The 22,097-nt window shown below is 48.4% G+C and overlaps 1 protein-coding gene across 1 annotated transcript in view; it reads right to left on the bottom strand.

Moving 5' to 3' along the window:
- Positions 1 to 879: 879 nt before the first annotated feature.
- The window catches only part of LOC136110908 (dynein axonemal heavy chain 9-like), a 34,666-nt gene continuing 13,448 nt past the window's right edge, over positions 880 to 22,097 (bottom strand). Inside the window, exons 6-20 of the mRNA XM_071817680.1 lie at positions 20,998 to 21,150; positions 19,662 to 19,787; positions 18,791 to 19,030; positions 17,540 to 17,700; positions 16,351 to 16,507; positions 14,846 to 14,950; positions 12,040 to 12,197; positions 11,597 to 11,735; positions 10,105 to 10,392; positions 9,419 to 9,629; positions 7,021 to 7,148; positions 6,438 to 6,546; positions 5,609 to 5,756; positions 4,166 to 4,340; positions 880 to 1,208 (exon numbers count right to left, since the gene is read on the bottom strand). Of these exons, the coding sequence (XP_071673781.1) occupies positions 930 to 1,208; positions 4,166 to 4,340; positions 5,609 to 5,756; positions 6,438 to 6,546; positions 7,021 to 7,148; positions 9,419 to 9,629; positions 10,105 to 10,392; positions 11,597 to 11,735; positions 12,040 to 12,197; positions 14,846 to 14,950; positions 16,351 to 16,507; positions 17,540 to 17,700; positions 18,791 to 19,030; positions 19,662 to 19,787; positions 20,998 to 21,150 (2,577 nt within the window). The 3' untranslated portion in view covers positions 880 to 929. The remainder of the gene's footprint in view (positions 1,209 to 4,165; positions 4,341 to 5,608; positions 5,757 to 6,437; positions 6,547 to 7,020; positions 7,149 to 9,418; positions 9,630 to 10,104; positions 10,393 to 11,596; positions 11,736 to 12,039; positions 12,198 to 14,845; positions 14,951 to 16,350; positions 16,508 to 17,539; positions 17,701 to 18,790; positions 19,031 to 19,661; positions 19,788 to 20,997; positions 21,151 to 22,097) is intronic.

Below are 22,097 nucleotides of genomic sequence, written 5' to 3'. Positions count from 1 at the left end.
ACTGGAAGGTGACAACCCCCATAGCTGTGTTACAGAATTGTGCTATGCTAAGGGATTTTAACACTAATCTTTCTTACTGTTGTTTCTCTGAGTAGGTAGTAGCTGCAAATGCTGCTTTGATTTTGAAGTCATGTGTTCTTTCAACACAGATGATGAACTAGCCAGCATGGAAGACAACATCTTCATCTTTGGAACTAATGCCTGGCTGAATGACTCGTTTAATTCCCTGACAAGATGAATGGGACACCTGATTATTGTAGAAACATGCTTTTTCCTTTTTCTGTATGTGTTTATTGTGTGCCCCTGTAAATTGCTCTGTGCTACACCTCACAAGCCCAAAAGAACAATTCTGGTTTTGTTGACCCCAGGAGAAGCAAGTCACGTGAGCGAGGGAGTGGAATGTATGGGGATATAGCGAAGATTTGGCGAGGAGGTTGGTTAAATGTAAATACGCTCAAGTGACTTGCACCTGTCTGTAGAAAAAGCACACACATCACACTAATTGTCTGACTGACCTTGTGTGCTTGATGAGTAGAAGCTCTGTGTTAGATAACACAGGCCTGGGAGAAACTCTGGGCACCTTATCACTGTGTCTGAGATTCCTGCTTTGTTGTGAGAAAGAGCGGGAGGCTGCGCCTGCCTGAAGCCTTGAAATACAGGCGAGCTCAGCAGGCCCAGCGATCTTCCAGCAGGGCTGAACTGACCAGCGCCTGCGTCCCCGTTTGTGTCACCTCTGCCTGGGAGCTCAGGTGTGGCTTCGGAGATCCCCCAGTAGAGAGGGAACTAAAATAAAACTTGCTCTTTGCAAATGCATCCGTGGCCTCTGGCTCTTCTTGCGATGTGCCTGCGTATGTGCACACAACCTGACAGGCAAATTCACTAAAAGAGAAACTTGTTTTTAACAAAACCAGGACGGAATGCCATTCTTATTATGAAGTGCTTGACCTCGAATGAGACTTCAATTGAAATGCCTGCATACAGTCACTAAAATGCATGTGCTCTTCCCAGACAAAACACGTGCAAGGTTCACATACCTGTAAGGGCATTTCTGGATCAAATTCAAACTGAGGAATAAGTTTAGACCAAGGTTCAAACTTCTTCATTTCTGGATCAATGTAGAAGTCAAAGACTGTGCCCTGAGAGGGAAACTTGATAGCCTTGAATTCTGCCACCCACCACTTGCTGAACTCCACTCTGTAGTCCACAAGCTATAAGACAAAAAGTGGAGAAAATACACTAATCTGGATCAATTCATTAGTAATGGAGAATGTTATCTATCCCAGTCCACCAGAGCGGGATTAGTCCTTAAAATATATTCCACAGCATAAAGTTCTTATCATTTTTCCTGCTATTAAGCCTAATTTTTCATTTTCTTCATTTCTGCTCATCAGTCCTATTTATTCATCTAAATAATTCATCCTCTGTGTTGATCACTCTTGGTATGTCTGAGACTAGATAGATGGATCAATTTGAAAAAGAGAAATACGTGCCTATGACTAAACAGACCACTTGATTGATTCTTGGTGCCTACTTCTTCCAACAGACAAGGACACAACATCCGTCTACATCTGTGCTCATGGTCAGTCACAGCATGCATACCAAAGCCTTTCCTCACCAATCACACCACTCTATTCAGAGGGAGTTGTTGTCTTCTGGCTTCTTTTCAAGCCACAACGTTTCAGACAAGCAGGACTGCAGACACCAGCGTACCAAAGCAGCAGCGAGGGTCTGCCCCTTTGACCCCGCCGTGATTCTGCGCTGCCACATTCCCCTCAAAGCACCCGTTTCCTTGCTTTTCCCCATTGTATCTTTCTACACATGGAGATTTTGGAGCATCTGAATTTTTTCAACTGGGGTGACAGTTTTGCTTTAGATGCTGGGTCAGGACTCACCAAATGTGCTTAGTCCCCTCCTCTGCCCTAGGTCTCCTGTATGACATTGGGCCAGCCATTCTGCCCAAACACCTTCCCATGTGGACAATGGGAACTGGAGAGAGGTGGAGGGGAGGAGGAGAGGAAAATTGCTGTGAGAAAGATGTTTGTGAAATACCGGACGCATCATTTAGCCCGTTTTAACAGCACAGTTTGTTCCTGGGGTGTCTGCGGGTCTCTCCTCCCCATAGCCATACAATGTGGGGTCACCAACACATTGTCCATAGGCTGCTCGGCCTCCATAAGGAAACCTGGGTTTGTTGCTGAACTGAACCAAGTGTCCTCCATAAAGCCTCCTGAGCCACAGTCCCTCAAAAGACCAGAGGATTTGAAAAACACATTAACAGTATCCACGATTTTGCAGACTCGTGCTATTCAGAGAGGCAGAATCCCTGTAACTCTCCGTTCTCCTGTTGTTATAACTCCTCAGCAGCGGCAGCAGAGTCGCCCGCAGTGGAGCGGGACGTGCGTGGCTGCTAAAAGCTTTCCCACAAGGGTGCCCTTACCCCGCACAGCCAAACCGCCTGCAAGCGCGCTGTGCCGCGCTGCCCGCCCTCCCTGACCCCGCGGTTAAATGGAGCCACTCCAGCCCCAGCTCTATTGCCAGAACGGTGTGGAATTCAAACCACTTCCTTAATAAAAACCCCATATGGATTACCGCTAATTTCAGAGCCAGGAAATGGCAAATCTATCATCTGTTTTTATACAGGGGCCCCGCTACCCACCAACAAGCACCGAGTAGTGGGAAGCCTCCCAGACTGTTTCTCCTGACATTTCGGCCGCGAAAGGTCAGCGCGAAGGGCACCTTCGGTGGAAAGCAATAAACAGATTTTATATTGGATCCTTTTTCATCAGGCTCCCCATTGCTCGGACTGCTGTGTCCTCGCACTCTCAGCTCTGACATTTACAGAGCATCGCGGGCAGTAACGCACAGCCAGGCTCCCGGCGGAGCCTCCCGGAGGGTCGCTGTGCCTGCAGCTGCTCCTGCAGCCCACCCAGAGCCACTACCGCAGGCAGGAGCCCGGCCTGATGCACCCGAGACTGACTGTGCGGCATGGGGAACACAGCGGCCAGCTGCCACAGCACCGCACACCAGCATACTTGCGCTTGTACTGCTGAAGCAAAGACAAGTAGTGCTTCCCAGGCTTTATTGTGTTTTGGTTTGTTTCTTTAAGTCATCCTAGACTGGCAACACTAAGGCTGAGTATTTCCCAGCTGGCACATGGGAAATGGAGGCTCCACAAGGACCAAGGAAGCTGGTCTCGCACAGGTCATTCAATGGTCACAAGGTGTGATGGCACCAAGTGAGCACCCAGCTGAGCTTGAGCTGTGTTGTTCAGCACTTCCTGAAGCATCTGATCCTTGGCATGGAGCAAATCTGAAGAGACCAGCAGACACTCTAGGTCTGGCGTTAAGGTACATGAAAACACACAAAGAGACCCCTGGGAGCACTTGAGCAGCCATCAAGAACGGCAGTGCCTCCACCCGAGCTGGGGAGGGGTGTCTGGTGTTACATTCGTGGAGAGACCTCCCGCATAGTCCAGACAACACAGAGTTTGACACAAGCCCAGCGGAGATCAGACGTGGATCTCCAAGCCCTTGACAGCAGTGCAGTGTGGGCAGACCCAGACATCAGGACTACACACTTTAGATCTGAGGATAAGGCGTCCTCTGACTAGGAGATGCAACCACCCAAGAGTAGGTGTGCCCCTGTGGCCACGAAAGTCAATGGCACCTGGGGTGCCTTAGGAAAAGTATGACCAGCAGGTCAAGGGAGGTTGTTCCTCCGGCTCTGCTCTGCCCTGGTGACAAAACACCGGCTGGTTTGTGTTATGTAGCACGTCTACCTGTGCAGTCAGAAGGCTGAAAGACTGCTCCACTGATACATCCATCTGATAAATCAGTCTTAATTTGATCACATTATGCACATCCACAGGCTTCTATAAGTTAACCTTATGTTTCTCCCCAGTGAAATGCATCTGCATAAGCAAACATCCCTCCACCTTTACCACTGACCCCTCAGCTGTTCTCCGGTGGTGTTACACCCTGGATAACGAGGCCTTTCGTAAAAGGAATTGTTGTGTTTCTAGTTTATTATCACCTATATGAGAGCCCCAGGAAAACAGCATTACTGGCATAGCACTATGTTTCAGAAAGTACGAAGAAATCAAAACAACACAAAACCACACAAACAAACTGTGTGAAAGATGCTGAAGAGGCATCTTCCGTCTTACCTGATCTCGAAACATTGATCCACCAAAGGCCCAGACGGCAGCAAAGACAAAGTAAAGTTCATAAAGCTCCTTGGCACAGTCAGGAGGTGTGTTCTCCTCTGCCAGGAGACATTCAAGGAGGTAGCACAACATCTGAACCATACTCTGTTCAGGAATGGGAATAATCTTCTTAAATCTAAGGGATGGAAATTAGAAAGCAATACGTCCATCACAACCCAGGAAGACTAGAAATGCTCTTTCAGAACACTGGCATTCTGCTTGTCAGCGGTACGTGTCCTATTCCCAGGTACAATAAAGAGAACACCCATTCTCACACTCAGACCCGCTGGCACCGGCACATATACAAGTAATAACAATAATCAGAAGTTTCAAGCATTTTAAAACTTTGATCTTCTTGAAAGAAGCAGAATGGAAGACTTGCTAAAGGCAATGATTTCCTGCGAGCACGATGAGTTCAAAAGCGGTCAAATAGAGGAGTAATAAAATAAACCCTTTCATCTTGCCATTTTACATTCATTTAAGCTACACTTACAGAATTCCAAACTAATATTGTAGCTGCACTGAAGTCCTCCATAAAGTAATTATAGCTATTTGAAAGGTTGGTTCTACGATTTCTGAATTAAGCAAGCTACCAAAACACTCAGCTCAGGGTTGCCTGCAGCTAATCCCGTGGATTTCACGCTCTGAGACAATGTTCAGCAAACAGAATGGGAAACGTCCGATTGACTTTGCTACCAACAGTCAAAACCAACTTGGTCCCACAGAGAGAAGTTCCCTAGCACAATGTTTAAGTCCTGATTCCAGACCCTTCTGACACATCCCCCTTTTGGCTGACATCTCCCATGCTCACTGATTTTTCTTTTGTTTTTAAAGGAAAGTGCAACTATAGGAAGCAAGTAGAGGATGGGAGATGCTCCCTTAAGTTTTCTGGGACTCTACTTTGGCCAGTCCTCACCACAGTATGAGAAAGAGAATGGTTTCACATGATGATAAGCAAGAACCACATGACTTCCCTGTGGACACTGCTTTAAAGCCAAATCAAGCCAAGAAGCACTAGGACCCTTCCAAATACCCAAGTTCTTAATGAAAAATAACTTGTGGAGTGGGCTCAGGTCTAGCCTGACACATCAGGAGGCTGAAAAGCTTTCTCTTTGGGATCTGCCGGAATTATTTTCCAAGAGATAGAGAGTTGATACAGGAAATACAATAAAAATCAAATCAAAATCAGATGAAAACCAGATCTGACCAACACGATACAGGCAGGAGCGTCACTTTGCCCACCTCGCCCTGCTGGTTCTCTGAGCTTAAGCCAATGATGCTCAGGGCTTCCAGGGGCAAGGAGGATCATGTGCAGCACAACCCAGCGCAGCACAGCTGGGCTGGACAGTGGCAGGTGTCCCCATGCCCTCACCACGGGTGACACAATCACTCATCAGATGGTACCTTGTTCTGAGGGTGTCCAGGCAAATGGGCAGGTACTTATCAAACAAAACGGCCAGGTTGGCTCTTTCGGACTGGATCTCTCGCCTGTCGATCCAGCTGCTCACTGGAGGATTCCAGCCCAGATCCGACGGGTTGATGTACAGGATCCCTTTAGGCCCAGGGTAGGAGAGAACATATAGTAAAGACATAGCAGAAACTGTTCCTTTCTTCCAGCAGAGTTTACCAGGTACTTTCACACAACTAAAACCCTATCAAATATGACGGGACGTCCCATTACCTGCCCCCTTTTCCTGCCCCACTGCAGAGTAGAAACATGAACAGTGAAGAAACTTCACCCTTGAAACCACGGCGCTTTTCATGACCTTGCCCTAAATTCAGAACATTGTCTTGTCTGAGCAGTTTCATTGCTCTGGGCCCCATTTCCCCATGTGTAAAACTAGGGGACACCTCCATTCCCTTCTCCCATACTTCATGCACTTCTTCAGAAGATCAAGAACTCTTTGAGACAGATACTGTCCTTCTCCTCATAAAGTCCATCCAAAGGGCTTTGCACAACAGGAGCACTCAGCAACGCTGAAGCCATGATCACCCACCAACAGTCAGAGTGCTCTGGGTAAATCTCCAGGATGATGACAGCTCCACATGTGCATTTGGGGTCAGGATCCTCAGTTTGTCTGTCAGAAACCTGCCCTGTCCACCCACGGCCGCTGTGATCTCAGGTTGGGTACTTGCAACAGGAGTCAAGTTGGCCAACAGAAGACTGGTTAATGGCACTAGATCCTCCTGGGTTCACGGCAAATCCCAGTGCGGAGCTCAGGCCAGGACTCACCCGCTCGGGACACGGTTGCTGGGGTGGCTGTGCGCAGGTGGCTGATCTCAAACACCAACCGCATCGTTGGGTTCAGAGGGATTCTCTCATTGCTCGCCAGGGTCAGCACCTGCATTGGGCAGACAGACAGACAGAATGACATCTTCCCCAGGAACAGGAATGAAAAGCATTCAGCACTTTGCACTAAAAAGCTTGGTTGCTGCCAGCACAGTTCCTTGAGGGAATGCAGCTGATTTCCAGCAGGTAGTAGAACTGTCTTCCATGACTCAAAGGAACAGCACTCCCTTCGAGCGGCGGAAAAAGGTGTGGAATTATGACCCCACCCTATTTTTGAAGGGCCTGGAGTTACAATCAGGACATCTGTGATTATCCATGAGCCCAGTTCCAGGAAGGGAAATTACAATGAAACCATGATTTGAGCTATTTCCCCTCATGCACCATTTTCTATATGTGATATTGTTTGGTGTATCTGAAGAAACACAACCGCATTATTCTAGGAGGTGTTATTTCAGCATCTGCATTTTTAGGCTGAACCATGCCATGCAGTCAAAGAATATCTCCTTCTTTAACTTATATTCATTACCTTATTATCATCCATCACAGTATTAAGAGACTCAATCCACATTGGATCAATATCTCCATCTAGTACCATCCACTTGGGACCGTCATGCGTGATGTTGGCCAGCTCTCGCGTGATTGATGAAAACAGGCCTGGGAGGGTGACAGGAAGATGGTGATGAACACTGAACTTGACACCTGCTCTAACGGTTTTCTCCAGCAACACAGTAAAAATTACTCTAATTAATGCTTTCCTCTCAAACATGCAAAACTCTATGTGCCTATACGTAAATATTACTATATCACAATACGGTTCTAGTTTGCTTTAAAGTGAAAAAAGGGTTATCAGTTATCACTACTGAAAATGATTGCAGACCTACGCACGAGCTTCATTCCCACCGAGAATCATAAGGGATAAGAAAAATGTAGAGTAGCTACTCAAAGGCAAAAGGCGGCATGAGTTATACAATGCAGAGAAAACCACCTGAATATGCCTAGGAAATCCTTATAAATATTTTTTTGTGGCTCAAAGTATATCAGGGCAATCAAGATGCATTAAACGCTGGGTCATGGCTTTAGTGAGACTGAGGGGAGAACAAGCACAGAATGACATTGAATGACAGAACAAAATGTTGGTAAAATCAAGGAGAGAGAGGATACAGAGTCTCAAGGGGAGTAAATAATGAATGTTAAGAAGACCACGAAGGCTGGGAATAGAGCAGCAGCACTGCAGAGCAAATGAAAACTCCACAAAACTATTGCTCTCCTCTACATGTGAAAATACCTCGGGAGATGCTGGTCTTCATGAAAAAACATCAGGCAAACATTAAAAAAAAGCCTCTCTTCCAGTGAATTGTGACAAGAACTCTTTTTTTTTTCTTTTTTTCTCCAGGACAAGCTATTTCTTTGTGATCCAGATCAGGAACAGCTAGTGGCACCATCTGACTGAAGACAAAGCTTGTGCTCAGCAAATGCAGAACGGCTCACCTGGAACAGGTGTGTGATCCCGAGACTGGGTCAACAAAAATAACGCTTCAGCGCCTCTGCCTCCAGCCAGTTCCTTACGTGTTGGACACACGCCTTGGGAACCACTCCGACATTATTAGCATCAGAAACAGTTGCTGTCTCAGGGCATCAGGGCTTCCCTCGGATACACCGCGGCAGCGGGGAGAGGAAAGCGCCTCTGTCCCGACCTTGTGCATCCACAGCACACGGCTCTCTTGGGGTTTAAAAGAAGAGTTTTGTTCTGCAAAGAACACTTTTGGGATTCCCATATGGGACCTTTTACCACCTAACATGTAGGACCTTTTCAACTTCTGATAATGTGACAGGATAAAACTGGGGAGCGGAAAAGCAGGGGCTGATCTGTAAGGGAACAGGTCACCTCTTGCTAGGCTGTGGTGAAGATTGCCTTGCTGGTCTTTGACAACATGAAACAACATTTTCAGGAATGGTTACTGCAGAAAATATCTGCCTTGAAAGCTCAGGGAGGAGTGCCACTATTTCATTTAAACCATCGCAGGCCAGAAACCACTGGACAGTCACCTGTAAAATGTCCCTCCTGCTGTTCGGTGTCACCGCTGCCCTCGATCTGCAGCCACTGCTGCAGCCAGTCTGCACAGTTCAGGCTGTACCCTGCACGTCCCTCTGCCACTTTGATTTAGGCTCCCTAATTACAATTAGAAAGAAATTAACCTGGCATTGGAGCAAAGCAGGGGGTCGGGAAGGGTCCATGGCGGGGCCAGGGGAGGTGGGTGGCAGCTCATCTGCTGCTGTGGATGATTCATGGTAATGTCTTCCCTCACCTCCCCCACACCTCCCAAACCCGCCGCACACGTAAATCGAAGCTGCCTTTATGTATCAGTCACAACCCAACATTTCCACTCCAGATTTTCTGTAATCTTCCAGCAAGTTTGAAATGTTCCTCAGGAGTAAGCAGGATCAACAGCTTGGCAGACGCTGGTGTGCTACAGAGATCGGGCAGCCATACTGAGTGGAAAAACTGACGTTAAGGCTGCTGTGCGTGCTATCAGCAATGAAAACCTGGGGATGGGACATTTTTTGGGGTCCCAGTGCACACCACAGTGCAGGAGGGACATCTCTTCCATCACTGGTCCAGCCAGCTCCCAAAAACTGCCTGCCCCACTTAGGAACTGGTAAGCGTTGGTATTAATGGGCATTAAAATTATTCTTAGGGCAATAGGATCAAGTAGGCTTATGCTGTATTTCCCATGTGAAGATCAAAGAGCTAAAACATCCTGTGTATCCTTTCAACAACAAACTGTCATGTGGCTGTAGGCAGCAGACAAGCACCTGGGCTCTCAGACCTGCACATGAAGAACCAGTCACCCTGCTGCTGCTCGGGAAATTCATTAAAAATACCCGTCTTTATCTACATATTTCAGACATGAAATGACATTTACCGTCTTTCCATTCTCTTGTTGCTGGGTTAATGATGCCAAAGAGCTCATCATTGGTGACTGCCTTGGGGTTGAGGTCTGTCCAGACAGGACGTCGCTTCATTATCTGGTAAGTCCTGTTCAGGGATCTCATCACCTGAGACTTGCCCGTGCCCGCGTTACCCACCACGAAGACAGAGTGCCGGACCGTCAGCAACTCCTCCAGCTGCACCACCTGAGAAAAACACTCCCAAATTTTAGACAAAGATGCCAAACTGAAGTTCAGGTCTATAAAATAGGTCCCACTGGGCCACCTCTTTAGAAAGACGTGACCCTGAGACACAAGCAGATTTGACAATTGAGTTTGGTCCAGCCACTCTAATCACAATGGGTGAAATCCTCAGCCTGCAGATAAACTTTCAGCGCTGTTTATACTTGACAACCACCACCTGATGAGGCCCTGCTCTCCAGGGGCTACACTTTCATGAGCCTACAAAAGTTGGCCCCTTTGGAAGCCCAGAGACTGATCCAGTGCTGACTTCAGGAGCAGGTGCAACTGCCTCAGACCCAGCACAGCTGACTGCCCTCCAGCGAGATCTGCCTGCAAGGACAATGCTGTGCAGAGCTCTCTTTGTAGAAGCAAAGCTGTTTGAGAAAACCCAAATGATTTGATGGCGATGTGGGTGTAGCAGAAGATCTCTTGGTCTTACTTTGAGCACAAAGTTGTCCTCAGCCTGCAGCCGGAGGTCCAGCACAGCCTGCCTCACAAACGACTCAAAATTCAGGTCACGCTTCCGAGGCACATCCAGTGCAGGGAATAGATCCCCAATCAGCCCCATAAACACCGGCACATCATCTGTCACAATCTTGGGGATGTTGAAGTCACGAAGAGAGCGCATCAGAACCCGGTCTTCGGGTCGCTCTGGGTCATCTCGCTTGAGGGAGCCAGCAACAACTAGCACTGACTTAATGGCACGCAAGCCCCAGTCGTAGTGATCCTACACCAGAGGAAGGAAAAAAAAGAGGCATGAGTTTATGCTTAGACAGCACCATGTAGGGTGAAGAACCACCATTCCCAAACTGCCAGACTAGTAAGCAATGAAAATACATCTAAATCTGTTATTTGCATTGTGGCCAGAGACCTTCTCCAGCCTGAGCGACCTGGTTTCCATCTCAGTAGGTGAGATTCCCGTCAGGGACAGTACTAAAGAGTCAAATAATTCAGCTGTTCAGACCATCACATGGGCTCACAGTTGGCAGTAAGACAGCAGCAGGATTTGCACTCCAGAGACCAAAGCAATTTGTTTCACCTAAATCATAAAGCACCTATAGCAAGGCCAGCCAGCCCCCTGCATCTGCAGGAGCCACCAAGGTGAAAGGCTTGTGAGTCCATTATGAGGCCCCAAAGACCCAAGTTTCTCCACCCTGCCCATCACAAGATGACAAGCCTGTTTGGTCTCAGAGGAGGTCCAGGAATAAGGGGTCAGTAAAGACACTGCTGAAAAAGTACCACAAAACGGCATGAGAAGAACTCTCAAGCCAACAAACAACTGTTCATATTTCTGTCCTGTTAACACCCTCCAGAGCACAGCTCGACAGCTGACTGCTCTGTGTGGGAGGCCATGGCTTCCACCAGGCCCCTCAAGGCACAGCACCAAGTTTCTGCGACAGAGCATATCCCACCCAGCCTCATGCTGGCACAGCCAAGATCAGGTTTGTATCATCAGGAATCCTGATTCAGGTCTCCTCTGGACCCAGCTTCGATCTACACAAATAATGACAAGGAAAAATCTGATTTGCTTTGCACTGACAGTAACTCTAACAAGACCTGGAACCAGCCTAAGGCTGAACTCAGAGAGGGACACCATAAACCCTTTGCAGGCAGGAGAATCAATAGGAAGAGACTGGAAAGCAAAAGGTCACTGAATACTACCCCAAACATGGTGTCATTTAAACTCACTGAAAGGTCTCCCATTAATGCAGCTGGTCAAATGCTTTTGTCCCTGCAGATGCTCCAGTAAAGCAGTCTGAAAATTTTATTGCTCCGATGATCACCAACCCTCTCCTCCCCCAGCAGCCAGTGCAAATGCAGCCATTAAATAAAAGCTGTGAAACGTTAGCCATGGAGCTGAGCAGCACAGTGCCATGTTTCTGCTGATTTTGGAGATTCATCATACCACTCAGCCACAGAATCAGGCTCACCTGCTTGGACAGGAGCTCTTTGCAGAGTTGGTAGAGAGTAATGAACTTCCTGGCTAACACCCGGGCCTCGATGAATCCCTCAGCCACCAACATAATTTCACAGATCAGCTCAAAGTCTGGCACAACCATCGCACACGGCCTAAAATGACAGGTGAGGAGGCATTGCAGAACAAGTATTTCTTGACTACAGGTCTTACAGGCAGCGCATTTGCAGCTTCATCTTCTAGGCCTTCTTTTACGAGCCAGGTCACCCTCTGCCTTCCCCACGACAAGGGACAGAGCTCCTTTGCCCTGCCTGTGCGTGCCCAGACCCAGGCCTGTTGTGCAAGGCTTAAACTACCTGCGAATGCCCTGTGCAAGTGAATTCCCCAAGGACATGAGGTCGAGCCTGGATGTTCCAAAAGACAGTTTCTGCCAGGTCACAAACCCTGACCTGGACTCACCTGGAGAGAGCTTTTAAATTCTCAGGTAGCTCTGTTCGCCCTGCGTAACCAGGGTTCATGGTGATGAAAATGCCTACTGATGGTACTAAGTTGATGTCTTCTCCAAGAAAATTGAAGGATTTCTTCTTCTCCCGTATTGCATCCTGCACGCTCTTCACCTAGAAATCAAGACAGTACTATAGTATCAGCGTTCACTTATGAAAAACACATCAGACAACGGTGCTTCCTTCGTTACTCTTGGCCTCGTGACAAATGGGGCTAATCACTGTTTTATTTTTTACCGGCAGCATAAAGCTTTATACAGTGTTTGGAGTACATCAGCATGGCAATATCAATTTCCCATCTCAGTCAAACTCTGGCAAAGCAGAAAAAAGAGCTGAAGAGAGTGGAAAGTCAAAATGCAAAGGAGTTGCAAGACTTCACACCTTTGCTCCATGAGACAATGATGAACGTGGGTCAGGAAGAGCAACTCAGGAGCGGGAAATGTCCCCAGCACTGCCTGCATTCACCTTGGCTTTGACATCACCTGTGGGACACTGCTCAGCACATCTCACAGCAAAAACACCACCAAAGGCTCCACCATCTCTGAACCAGCCAGCCCAGCAGAGGTCTGATGTGTGAGAGAGACACAGGGCAGTACAGGTATCCACAACACAGCCAACACCCAAACGCACTCCCCAAAGTCTATCACAATATGGGCCCATTATTCCCTTCACCCATCTCACCTCTCCCCACACAGCGTTGCTCTTCAGGACATCCCAAAACCCTCCTGTGCCTGCTCCGTTCCCTGACCAGGCCCAGAGAAGGGGTAGCACCTCCCAATAAGCTTGGCCTCAGCTCAGTTGTAAACTGACCACTTGATATCACTTTTAAAGATTTTGGGACATCAGATGTTTGATTTAAAACCAAAACCAGAAGGCAGAAGCTGTAAAACCTCTCCTAACACCTTCACTCACTAATATTATATTGTTTTTTATATTTGCCTGATTGCAGCTTTGTTCTGCTCATTCCTCTCCTTCCGAGGAGTTCACCTCTCTGCAAACAGCACCTCAGCGAGGGGCAAATCTCTCTCTATTCACCGCTCTAACCTCACTACTGTTTGCCATCTCAAAGTAAAGCAATTAATCGAATTTTTCCCTGTAAGGAACCATATCGACATCAGCTGCATGAGTAAGACAGCCAATTAAACATCGCCATGGTAACACTCCTAACAGCAGCCAGGAGACACCATGATGGAATGACGGCCGTGCCGCTTTCTTCAGCTGCCACGCTCCAGCCAGGAGCCAGGGAACCATCAGCAGTTGAGTCATTCCTGGGCTTCTTTTGTTCAGCTTCCCTTTTTATTTCAAGATCCTCAAAGACTTTTTTTCAATGACAACTTTAAACTAGGACCTGACGGAAGAGAAATTGAGAGGGAATGATACATAAACTCTTGTACCTGCCTGGGGCTTCTCTGGGATGCCACATAAGGTACCAATTATGAGTGAAACAGATGAGAAGAATGAGGAGTTCATGGAGGGGTTAAGAACAATGTCTTTGACCGAAACATTTACAGAAGTGTAGAAACTTCTGAGCTTTATATCTTTCTATAACACTGAGCCCAAAAGGGAGTCCAGGAACAATTCAGCACCTCAATCAGATATTAGGATCCTAAAACACGCACTCAGCTGACAGTTGGATCCTGAAGAACTTGGGCACTTTGGCACCTCAGTTTTCTGCACTGAAGCCCCCCAAGGCTTCCCCTGTATAAAATAATGCCAGGTTTCCTCATGGGCTGGTAAGAGGAGGGGAAGGAGGACGCGAAGTGACAGATTATATATATAAGCACGAGAGCACAGGACTTTCTGGCACGATGGGGAGGCCAGTCTCCCTTCCAGCCCTTCTCCAGGGATGCTGCTGCGCTTCACACGAGACTCACCAACACAATGCACTGAGCAGCTGAACTACAGAGGAGATGAGAAACCATTCGCCAGGGGAAACACCCATGCCCAGCTGGGCACCGCTCCAATAGCTCTGTCCCAGGTTTAATCCCACGGTGTCAGGGTACCCTGGGCAAGCGCGTCAGCAAGGGCCGCAGATCTGCCCCAGATTCCAGCTCCCGAGTGTCACCAGCTGACACTGGCTTTTGGGAGCACCACGGGGCTGCGCACATTCCTCCAAGGAATGGTGCCAGTTGGCCAGGAATACCTTCCAAAGCCACTTGGCAGAGCTGTCGTTACAGACACCAGAACTAAATCCACAGCCATACAGTTTTGGAGACAGGTTAAGAAAATTAATCCTGAATGTATTCCCATTTCCTGAGTATGACACACAACCTGTGCCTGACCAGGGGTGATAAGGAACCCCCAGAAGTCCAGCGGATCTGCCCCAAACACCCCTCTTCCCCTCTGTGAAAATTATTCCCTACATTGCAGACTGAGCAGCCGCAAGCCAAGGCAGCTTCTCTGTCTTGAAACGATGTGCTGCAATTATCTCACAGCAGATTAATGACACGAGTGCTTTCCTGAGGAGGAACAGGTACAGAGCCATGGTGCGTAGTGGTCTGGGAAAAGATGCTACAAAGAATTGTCTTGGCACAAATGCTGTAACTGGGGCAAGAAAAGCGACAAATATCTTTGCAGCACGTAACTGCGACATCTTGGCAGTGCTGTGATATTCATGTGATTAATCTTGAGATCTAATCCCACACCTGCCTACACACAGAACTGAAACCGGCAATATGCAATTGCCATTTTTACCCTTGCTCCAAAGACTGCAGAATGGCTCTGCTCTGTTTGTATTTATTTATGAGTGTTTCTCCACTCACCTGTACAGCAACCACAGAAAGGACCTCAACTGAGATCCTGTTAAATTCATCAAAACAGCCCCAGGCTCCCGTCTGGGAAAGGCCTTTGTAAATATTCCCACAAGACTGGAAAAACAGAACAAAAACAAAGATTACAGGAGTGAAATCATAAATGGAATCAACTCCAGCAAAAAATTGATTTTATTTCCCAGCCTGTTTATTTATAGCAATTTACAGTCTATTGTGGGTATTTAGAAAAGTGCATGGAAACAGCAGGCACAACTCAATTATAATATTTATAGCTCTGCGCAGCTTGCCACTTTATCTGCTAATTGCACTTTCTCGATATATCTGTGCACCAGTTTCATTTAAAGGTCACTTGTGCTGAATTACTGATGGTCCCGTTTCCTGGGAGAGCCCATAAGCTAAATGAAATATGATCCGAGGCTACCAAAATCACTGTACCGTGCCAGACTGGCAGAGAGCAAGACTCAGCCTAATGATTCAGTGCTCTGTAGCGGCTGAAGGTTCACTGTGTTTTGGGTTTATTCTGGGAGAGGATCCTGAGAAAACCAGGACAGGTCCCTCCCCGTGCCAGGGGCTGCCAGGTCGCGAGCACGCCGAGAAGAAACGACCAGGGTCCAACTATCAGCACAGCCTTGGTCTCAACTGAACAGACCAACATTTTTGAAGAATTACACATGAAATCTAACTCCAGAAAGGAAGGGAAATGCATAATGAGGCAGAGAAGATAGTTCGGGTCTCTGCCTCCTGAAGAACCTTGTGCAAATCTTAGAGAAGGAACGGGAGGAGAAGGAAAAGGCATTCAGCTTAAAGGAGTGTAGCAGGGATTTGGAGAGAGGTGATCACAGGATCCCAGCCTGGTGGGGCTGAAGGGACCTCTGCAGATCCCCCAGTCCAAGCCCTGCTCACCAGGGTCCCAGAGCAGATCACACAGGTGGGTCCAGGCGGGTTTCAATGTCTCAGAGAAGGAGACTCCACACCCGCTCTGGGCAGCCTGGGCCAGGCTCTGGCACCTCCCAGCAAACAAGTTTCTGCTCGTGTTCAGATGGAGCCTCCTGTGTTTCAGTCTGTGCCCGTTGCCCCTCACCCTGGCGTTGGGCACCACTGAACAGAGTCTGGTCCATCCTCTGACACCCACCCTGAGATATTGATCCATTGATCAGATCCCTCTCAGCTTCTCTTCTCCAGCTCAACAGCTCCAGCTCTCTCAGTCTCTCCTCACAAGAAAGAAGCTCCAGACCCCTCAGCATCTTTGTAGCCCACTGCTGGACTCTGTGCAGTTATTCCTTCTTAAACTGGGGAGCCCAGAACTGGACACAACTCCAGATGTGGCATCACCAGGGCAGAGCAGAGCGGAAGGAACAACCTCCCTTGACCTGCTGGTCATACCTCTCCTAATGCACCCCAGGTACCGTTGGATTACTCTCATCCTTCAGGTCTGCTCGGGCCCTGAGCATCCCCAGCCCCATGTGACCGCACTGCAGCCGAGGTGGGAGCCATACCTTGTAGTCCATCTGCTCGGAGCAGTTAAACACGTACACCATGATGCCCAGGGCTCGCCCCAAATCTTTCGTAGTCTCCGTCTTGCCAGTGCCCGCAGGGCCTGCAGGTGCTCCGCTCATGGTCAGGTGCAGTGACTGGGTCAGGGTGATGTAACATCTTTCACAGTGAATGATGAATGAAAAAAGGAAATATGTCCAATAGGTCAACTGTGGGCTGCAGGGCAATAGCACTAGAGCATTGCACTCAGCAGAGCCTCTCCTCTGAAAAGCTGTACGTGAGCAGGGGTCATGTCTGAGCTGAAAGCCTTCTTGGCATTAATTACCACCTCTGCTCAGCTCTGTTTTCTCCAAGAGATACTCATCTTCCACCAAGGTCTGCCCAAACCTCTTCATGTCCAGCTTGTGTTCTCTCTGGATCCTCATACAACTCATGGATATTGGGCACATCTCAGGCAGTATGAGAAAAGGACAGCTTTTCTGGAAGACCTGTCACTGACAGAAACCTGCTCAGGTGGCCTATGAGTGAACCCAACTCAAAGCTGCAGCAAGTCCCAAAGTTTCTCCATCATGTTGATGATGGACACTGGGGTGGTGTCCACATGTGAGTATCTATACTACCTGTATAAGCCACAGAGGTGTAGTCAATATAGCCAACAAAACCTGATGATACCTGGGGGCTTGACGCAGCTGACTAACACAGGTGACTAGAGCCACCTGAGATGCTCTTGGTTGCTGAAATGTCACATAGGGTGGAGAGATATGACAAGGGGTCCATAGGAGACTTTTACACTTCTGGATTGGCAGCTGGAAGCCAGGTGGGACAACACAGAGTATCTCAAGTAACCCTAGGTGTCCCCACTGAGGCAACCAGGTAGATGTCTGCTTCAAGATGGGATGAAAGCTCTCTAGACTCACCAGCTTTATGGACTGCGGACATCTTGCGCACAGGAAGACACCCACAAGTGTTTTAATGTGTGAGCTGAATCCCACCCAGGGATCTGATGTACAAATTCCCCAGAGGGTACCACCAAAAACCAGATAAGAGTTAGAGCTCGACCACTGGAGTGCTGGGACATGGAGACAGAACAAGAGGGATACAGGTGTCTGAACTAAATCCATCTTTGGTTGGCATCTCTCTCTCTACCTGTGTGGCAAAGCCCAGCTATGACATTGTGTCCCAGGGACTTACCTGTCGGTCAGCGGAGCGATCACAAGCCGAGGGGTATTGCCAAGGTATTCATAGGAGTACAGGAACTGGGCGTCACAGATGCTGGCAAAGCAGTGCCGTTCCTCATCTGACCATCTGTGCCGGAGCTGTGACAGCCAAATGAAGGCCTGGGCATTGTCCACCTGCAACACACCCACAAACACCATCACAGGAAGGCCGGGGATGCCAGACACATGCAGCTCGGGGGCCAAAATAGCGACTGCTATAAAATTTTCATGGGGGATGACTGGTCCTCACTGCAAGGCAGGTGTGGTGAGGAAGGCCGCCTCCTTGCAATGCGGTGAGAAATGTCACCTCCCCATCTCCCATCAGTAAAGGGGAGGAACCAAATTAGTGACCACATTGGTGGGAGAGGAAAAAATTAATGGCCAAGAGAAAGAGCCTTACAAAAAGACTCCTGAATAGATTTAAGAAGCAGCAAGTCATGAAGAAGGTCTCATAACGCAACCAGAGTGAGAGAAGGAGCAGAGGCCATCTAGACAAGGAAGAGGTTGCAGACAGCACCAAGGAAACAGACTGGGGACAGGTGGACAAAGACAGGCATGGCCAGCGCTCTCTGCACAACCAGCAGGCAGGTCCAGATGCATCACTTCACCCCAGGCTGGACCGAGGCACCACTGAGCCCAGCTGAGCCTTGAAGACAGAAACCCTGTGAGCAGCCTGGCTGCCTCTGAGATGACACAGATGAGGGAAGAGCCACAACCCAATACATTCAGGGCATCTTCCCACCCACCTGCAAGGCTAAACACTTGGCATGGTGTCAGGGACAGGGGAGTAGTGTGGGAGAGGTGTTGCAGGAGAAGGGAGTCCCACATAAGTCCCTGTGGCCCCACACCAGACAAAGGACGCTACAAAGAACAAAGCTTGAATGCTTTTTCTTACTTTCTAAAGTCAAAACTGAGACTGAGTCCAGCAGCCTCCCAACACACCACCATCATCCACCAGCACATGTCTTGGCACCAGGACACAGGGCCGCGCTCTCACTCCTGGTGTGAATCTGCAGCAACTACAAGTTGGTGTTGCAGGGCCATGACACAGCACAGCTCTGCAGGCTTACAGGGGCTTTCTGCACACTTACTACAAACATTGTAGAAATAAATTTAGTCATACGTCTCCCACTGAGACCGGCAGTGATCTGAATGGCCAGTGGTTGGGCCCCCTGAAGCCCCCTCTCCAGCACCCACAGAACTGTGCTGAACTGCCAACACCAACCTTCTGTGCTATCATCTTTGCCACCACATCCCGAGCATGCACGTCGATGGTGCAAATGGTCATGATTTTCTGTCTGTCGCCCTTGGAGAGCTGCCCGATCAGCATGGTAACGAGGGTGTTCAGCTGGGTCACTTGCTTCTTGTGATATTCCTTCATCGCATTCTCGTAGCCTTCCTCCACCCTGGCAAAGGCAATCCCAACCTCGGTTGTCCACCAGATCTGGGTGCAGCAAAGCGCCACCTAGGGAAATAGGCTGGTTCAGTATCAGGGAAAATACCAAAGCTTCCTTATGTTCAAGAGTGTCGGATCCACAGGGAGATCAAGGATGAAACATCCGTGACATGAAATTAAGTATTTTTTCATACAGTAGTCACAGCAGACAGTACAACAAGGATCTGCTCCATGACATTCATTTAAAACACCATATCAGTGATAGACACATTTAGCAGCTAGTTATAAGTAAATCAGCACCTTTCACATGCCTGACACAGCAGAGGAGGAAGAGTTGGAGACCACGAGGTTGTCAGAGGTGCATCTGAGGGGCTCTTCACTCTTATCAGGCCTCACCACTTTGCCTTCCTGCTGCACCTCTCACTGCTCTGGCTGTACAGACTGCACTGCCCAAGCCCCTGGGCTCTGTCACCCAACCAAGAGCCCCAACCAGAGCATGGAGCTCAGCCTGAAAACTCCATCAGGAGACCGCCAGGATAAAGGACAACTCATCCTCCCTCTCTCCTGGACAGCAAGGTGGAGGCCAGAAACATGCCTGTCCACAGCTGCTGAAAGAAGGGAAGGGCAGGACTGATGGGGAACCCAAGAGCTACCTTTCCACGAGCCAGCCTGAGTGGTGATAAGAAGCAGTGGCAGATACCTGGGCAGGATAGTCAAAGAGCCATTGTTCCCTTGGTTTTTCCTCATAAGCCATGACGGCTTCTGTCATCTCATCTCTCACAGTAGCCCTCATGCTGTCTAGTACATGACTGAGCCAGACTTCAACCTGGAAAAGAGATTAAATCCCAGTAACACATTTGCTCTTCTTAAGTGCCTTTGGTAATTAGTGAAGATAGGAAATGAGGCAAGCATCTCAGTTCTCTTTAGACTGGACATGAGGGAAAGGTTCTTCACCCAGAGGTGCTGGACACTGAACAGGCTCCCAGGGAGGTGTCACAGCCCCAACCTGACAGTGTTCAAGGAGAGACTGGACAACGTCCTCAGACACACGGGGTGACCTGTGGGGTTGTCACTGCAGGGACAGGACTTGGACTCCATGATCCTGGTGGGTCCCTTCCAGCTCAGGACATTCTATGAGTTAACCAAACCTCACAGCCTCCTTCAGACTGGGTAGATTTGGCTAATTCTGGTACTGTAGGATTAGCATCTACTTCCAGACACCAAGAACAGAAGACAGATTTTTTTCTTGAACTCTAGCTACAGGAGGAACCAAAATGAACTCCGTCAATGAATAATTTGGTCAGGTGTGTTCCACCTCCAGGCCATGACAGAATCCCTGGTGGGATGTGGCAGTCTGCCAGCAGCAGAAGAAAGATGCTGCCAAACTTGGGAACACAATTCCTGCTGAATTTCATATTTCACAGGCAAAGCCCTCAACAAGAAGACAGACTGAACGCAGCAAGCTCCATTGCTGGGGAGCTCAGTAGCCGGTATTACGTACTTTAGCTTCCTGTAATAGACCGTGCAGAAAGGTGAAACTACCAGGATAGATAAGCTGAGCAGTAGCTTGATTCTTACATTTCATACTTTCACTCGTGGTATGAAATAATGAAGACTTGAGAAACAGGTAAAAGGCCTTCTCCTGCCAAACACACCCGTGCAGAGGTACTATGGAATAGCTTAGTCTCTTTTCAGTCTGCATCCCCTCCCTCACCGAGGATATTTGTAGCAAGCTTTAAGACTAACCTTCAAAAGGTCTTAGAAAAAATCAAATTAAAAACCTAGTCAGAAAAATGGCACAGCTCTTTCTCTCACAGTGGACTGCGACATCCACGTCCCCCCTTAGTGAGGACCTATCCAGAGTGACACGAAAGGTTGTGGTGTAAGGAGGTACTAAATCACCACCTCTTCCAGCTTTTCTCATGCACCAAGGGAGAGCAGTGAAGCTCTATGACGTCTTGGCAAGGGATCTCACACGAGGGGCAGGGGAGCAGACTCCACCGGACAGTTTTGATAGACAAGGACTTCCCTCTCACCTGCCCACTGCAGTCCCAGGGCTCGCTGAAGCTGACGTACTCCTCCTCTCTACTGTACATTCCCAGGCCAACCCTGGTTGGCTTTTGCTCAGAGTCCAGCTGGAATTTCATCCTGGCCAAGCTGTCAAAGAGTTTGGAAAGATGACGTTGCACCTGCAAAACGGGTTGTGTAAATAAAGCAACCGAGATAGGACGAGCGGAATGGAGATCACTATACATGTCACAAGCAAAATCATGTTAACAAAATATCTTGGATATTTAGGTAGCACCGCATCTTCTCAAATGTGGCCAACATACTGCCAACAAAAGCCTCTTGCTGTCTCTTGTAATACTTCCACCTATTTCTACGTAATTTAGAAAACAGACATGCCTTAATAAATCATGTTTCTCCATTGGGAAATCTTCCATACAGAGCAAAAGCATAGAAAACATTGAAACACCTCATGACTCCTACCCCAAATTTCCCTACATGTAGTGATGAGAAGTCTGTAGCCATTTCTCCACCTCATCCTATTCTCAGCACAACGTGGAGTTTTCTTCACTATGAACTTTCCTGTTTTTCCACTACTAGAAACTGATTTTGTGCTAGTGAAATATCCTAAATTCTCTTTCATGGAGAAGAAAGATCTTTATTTCTGCCTAAGACCTATGATAAACAGCCCAGACCTCCTATAGAACAACCATGTTCACCAAAAGCACTCTTCCAGAAGGAAAAGAATAATTCAGTTCTTTCCTGTTCACCTCCATCTGAGTCTGCAAAGCCAACAGGGAGATGCTGTGGGCTCTCAACATCAGCATCTGCCTGCTGGGAGCTGAGCAGGTCACCAGCACTTCTTCCAGACCACTGCGTAACACACAACTGCATCACTGCGCGCCCCACGCCAATGAAGGTGAGATTCTCCTAGGATTGACGTCCCCACAGAAAGGGGAAGCTCCCAAAGCAGTCCCAGACAGGAGCTGCCTCTCTCAATTACAGCAGAGAGGTAGAAAAACTCCCATAGGGGAGATGAGAAATGAGGGAAAGGGACCTGGGGGTCCTGGGGACAGCAGGGTGACCATGAGCCAGCACTGGGCCCTTGTGGCCAGGAAGGCCAATGGTA

The sequence above is a fragment of the Patagioenas fasciata genome, chromosome 21 (genome assembly GCF_037038585.1).
Source record: "Patagioenas fasciata isolate bPatFas1 chromosome 21, bPatFas1.hap1, whole genome shotgun sequence".
In the NCBI taxonomy this organism is placed as follows: domain Eukaryota; kingdom Metazoa; phylum Chordata; class Aves; order Columbiformes; family Columbidae; genus Patagioenas; species Patagioenas fasciata.
Note: the sequence above shows the minus strand (reverse complement) of the source record. Positions and strands in the feature narration are given on the sequence as shown.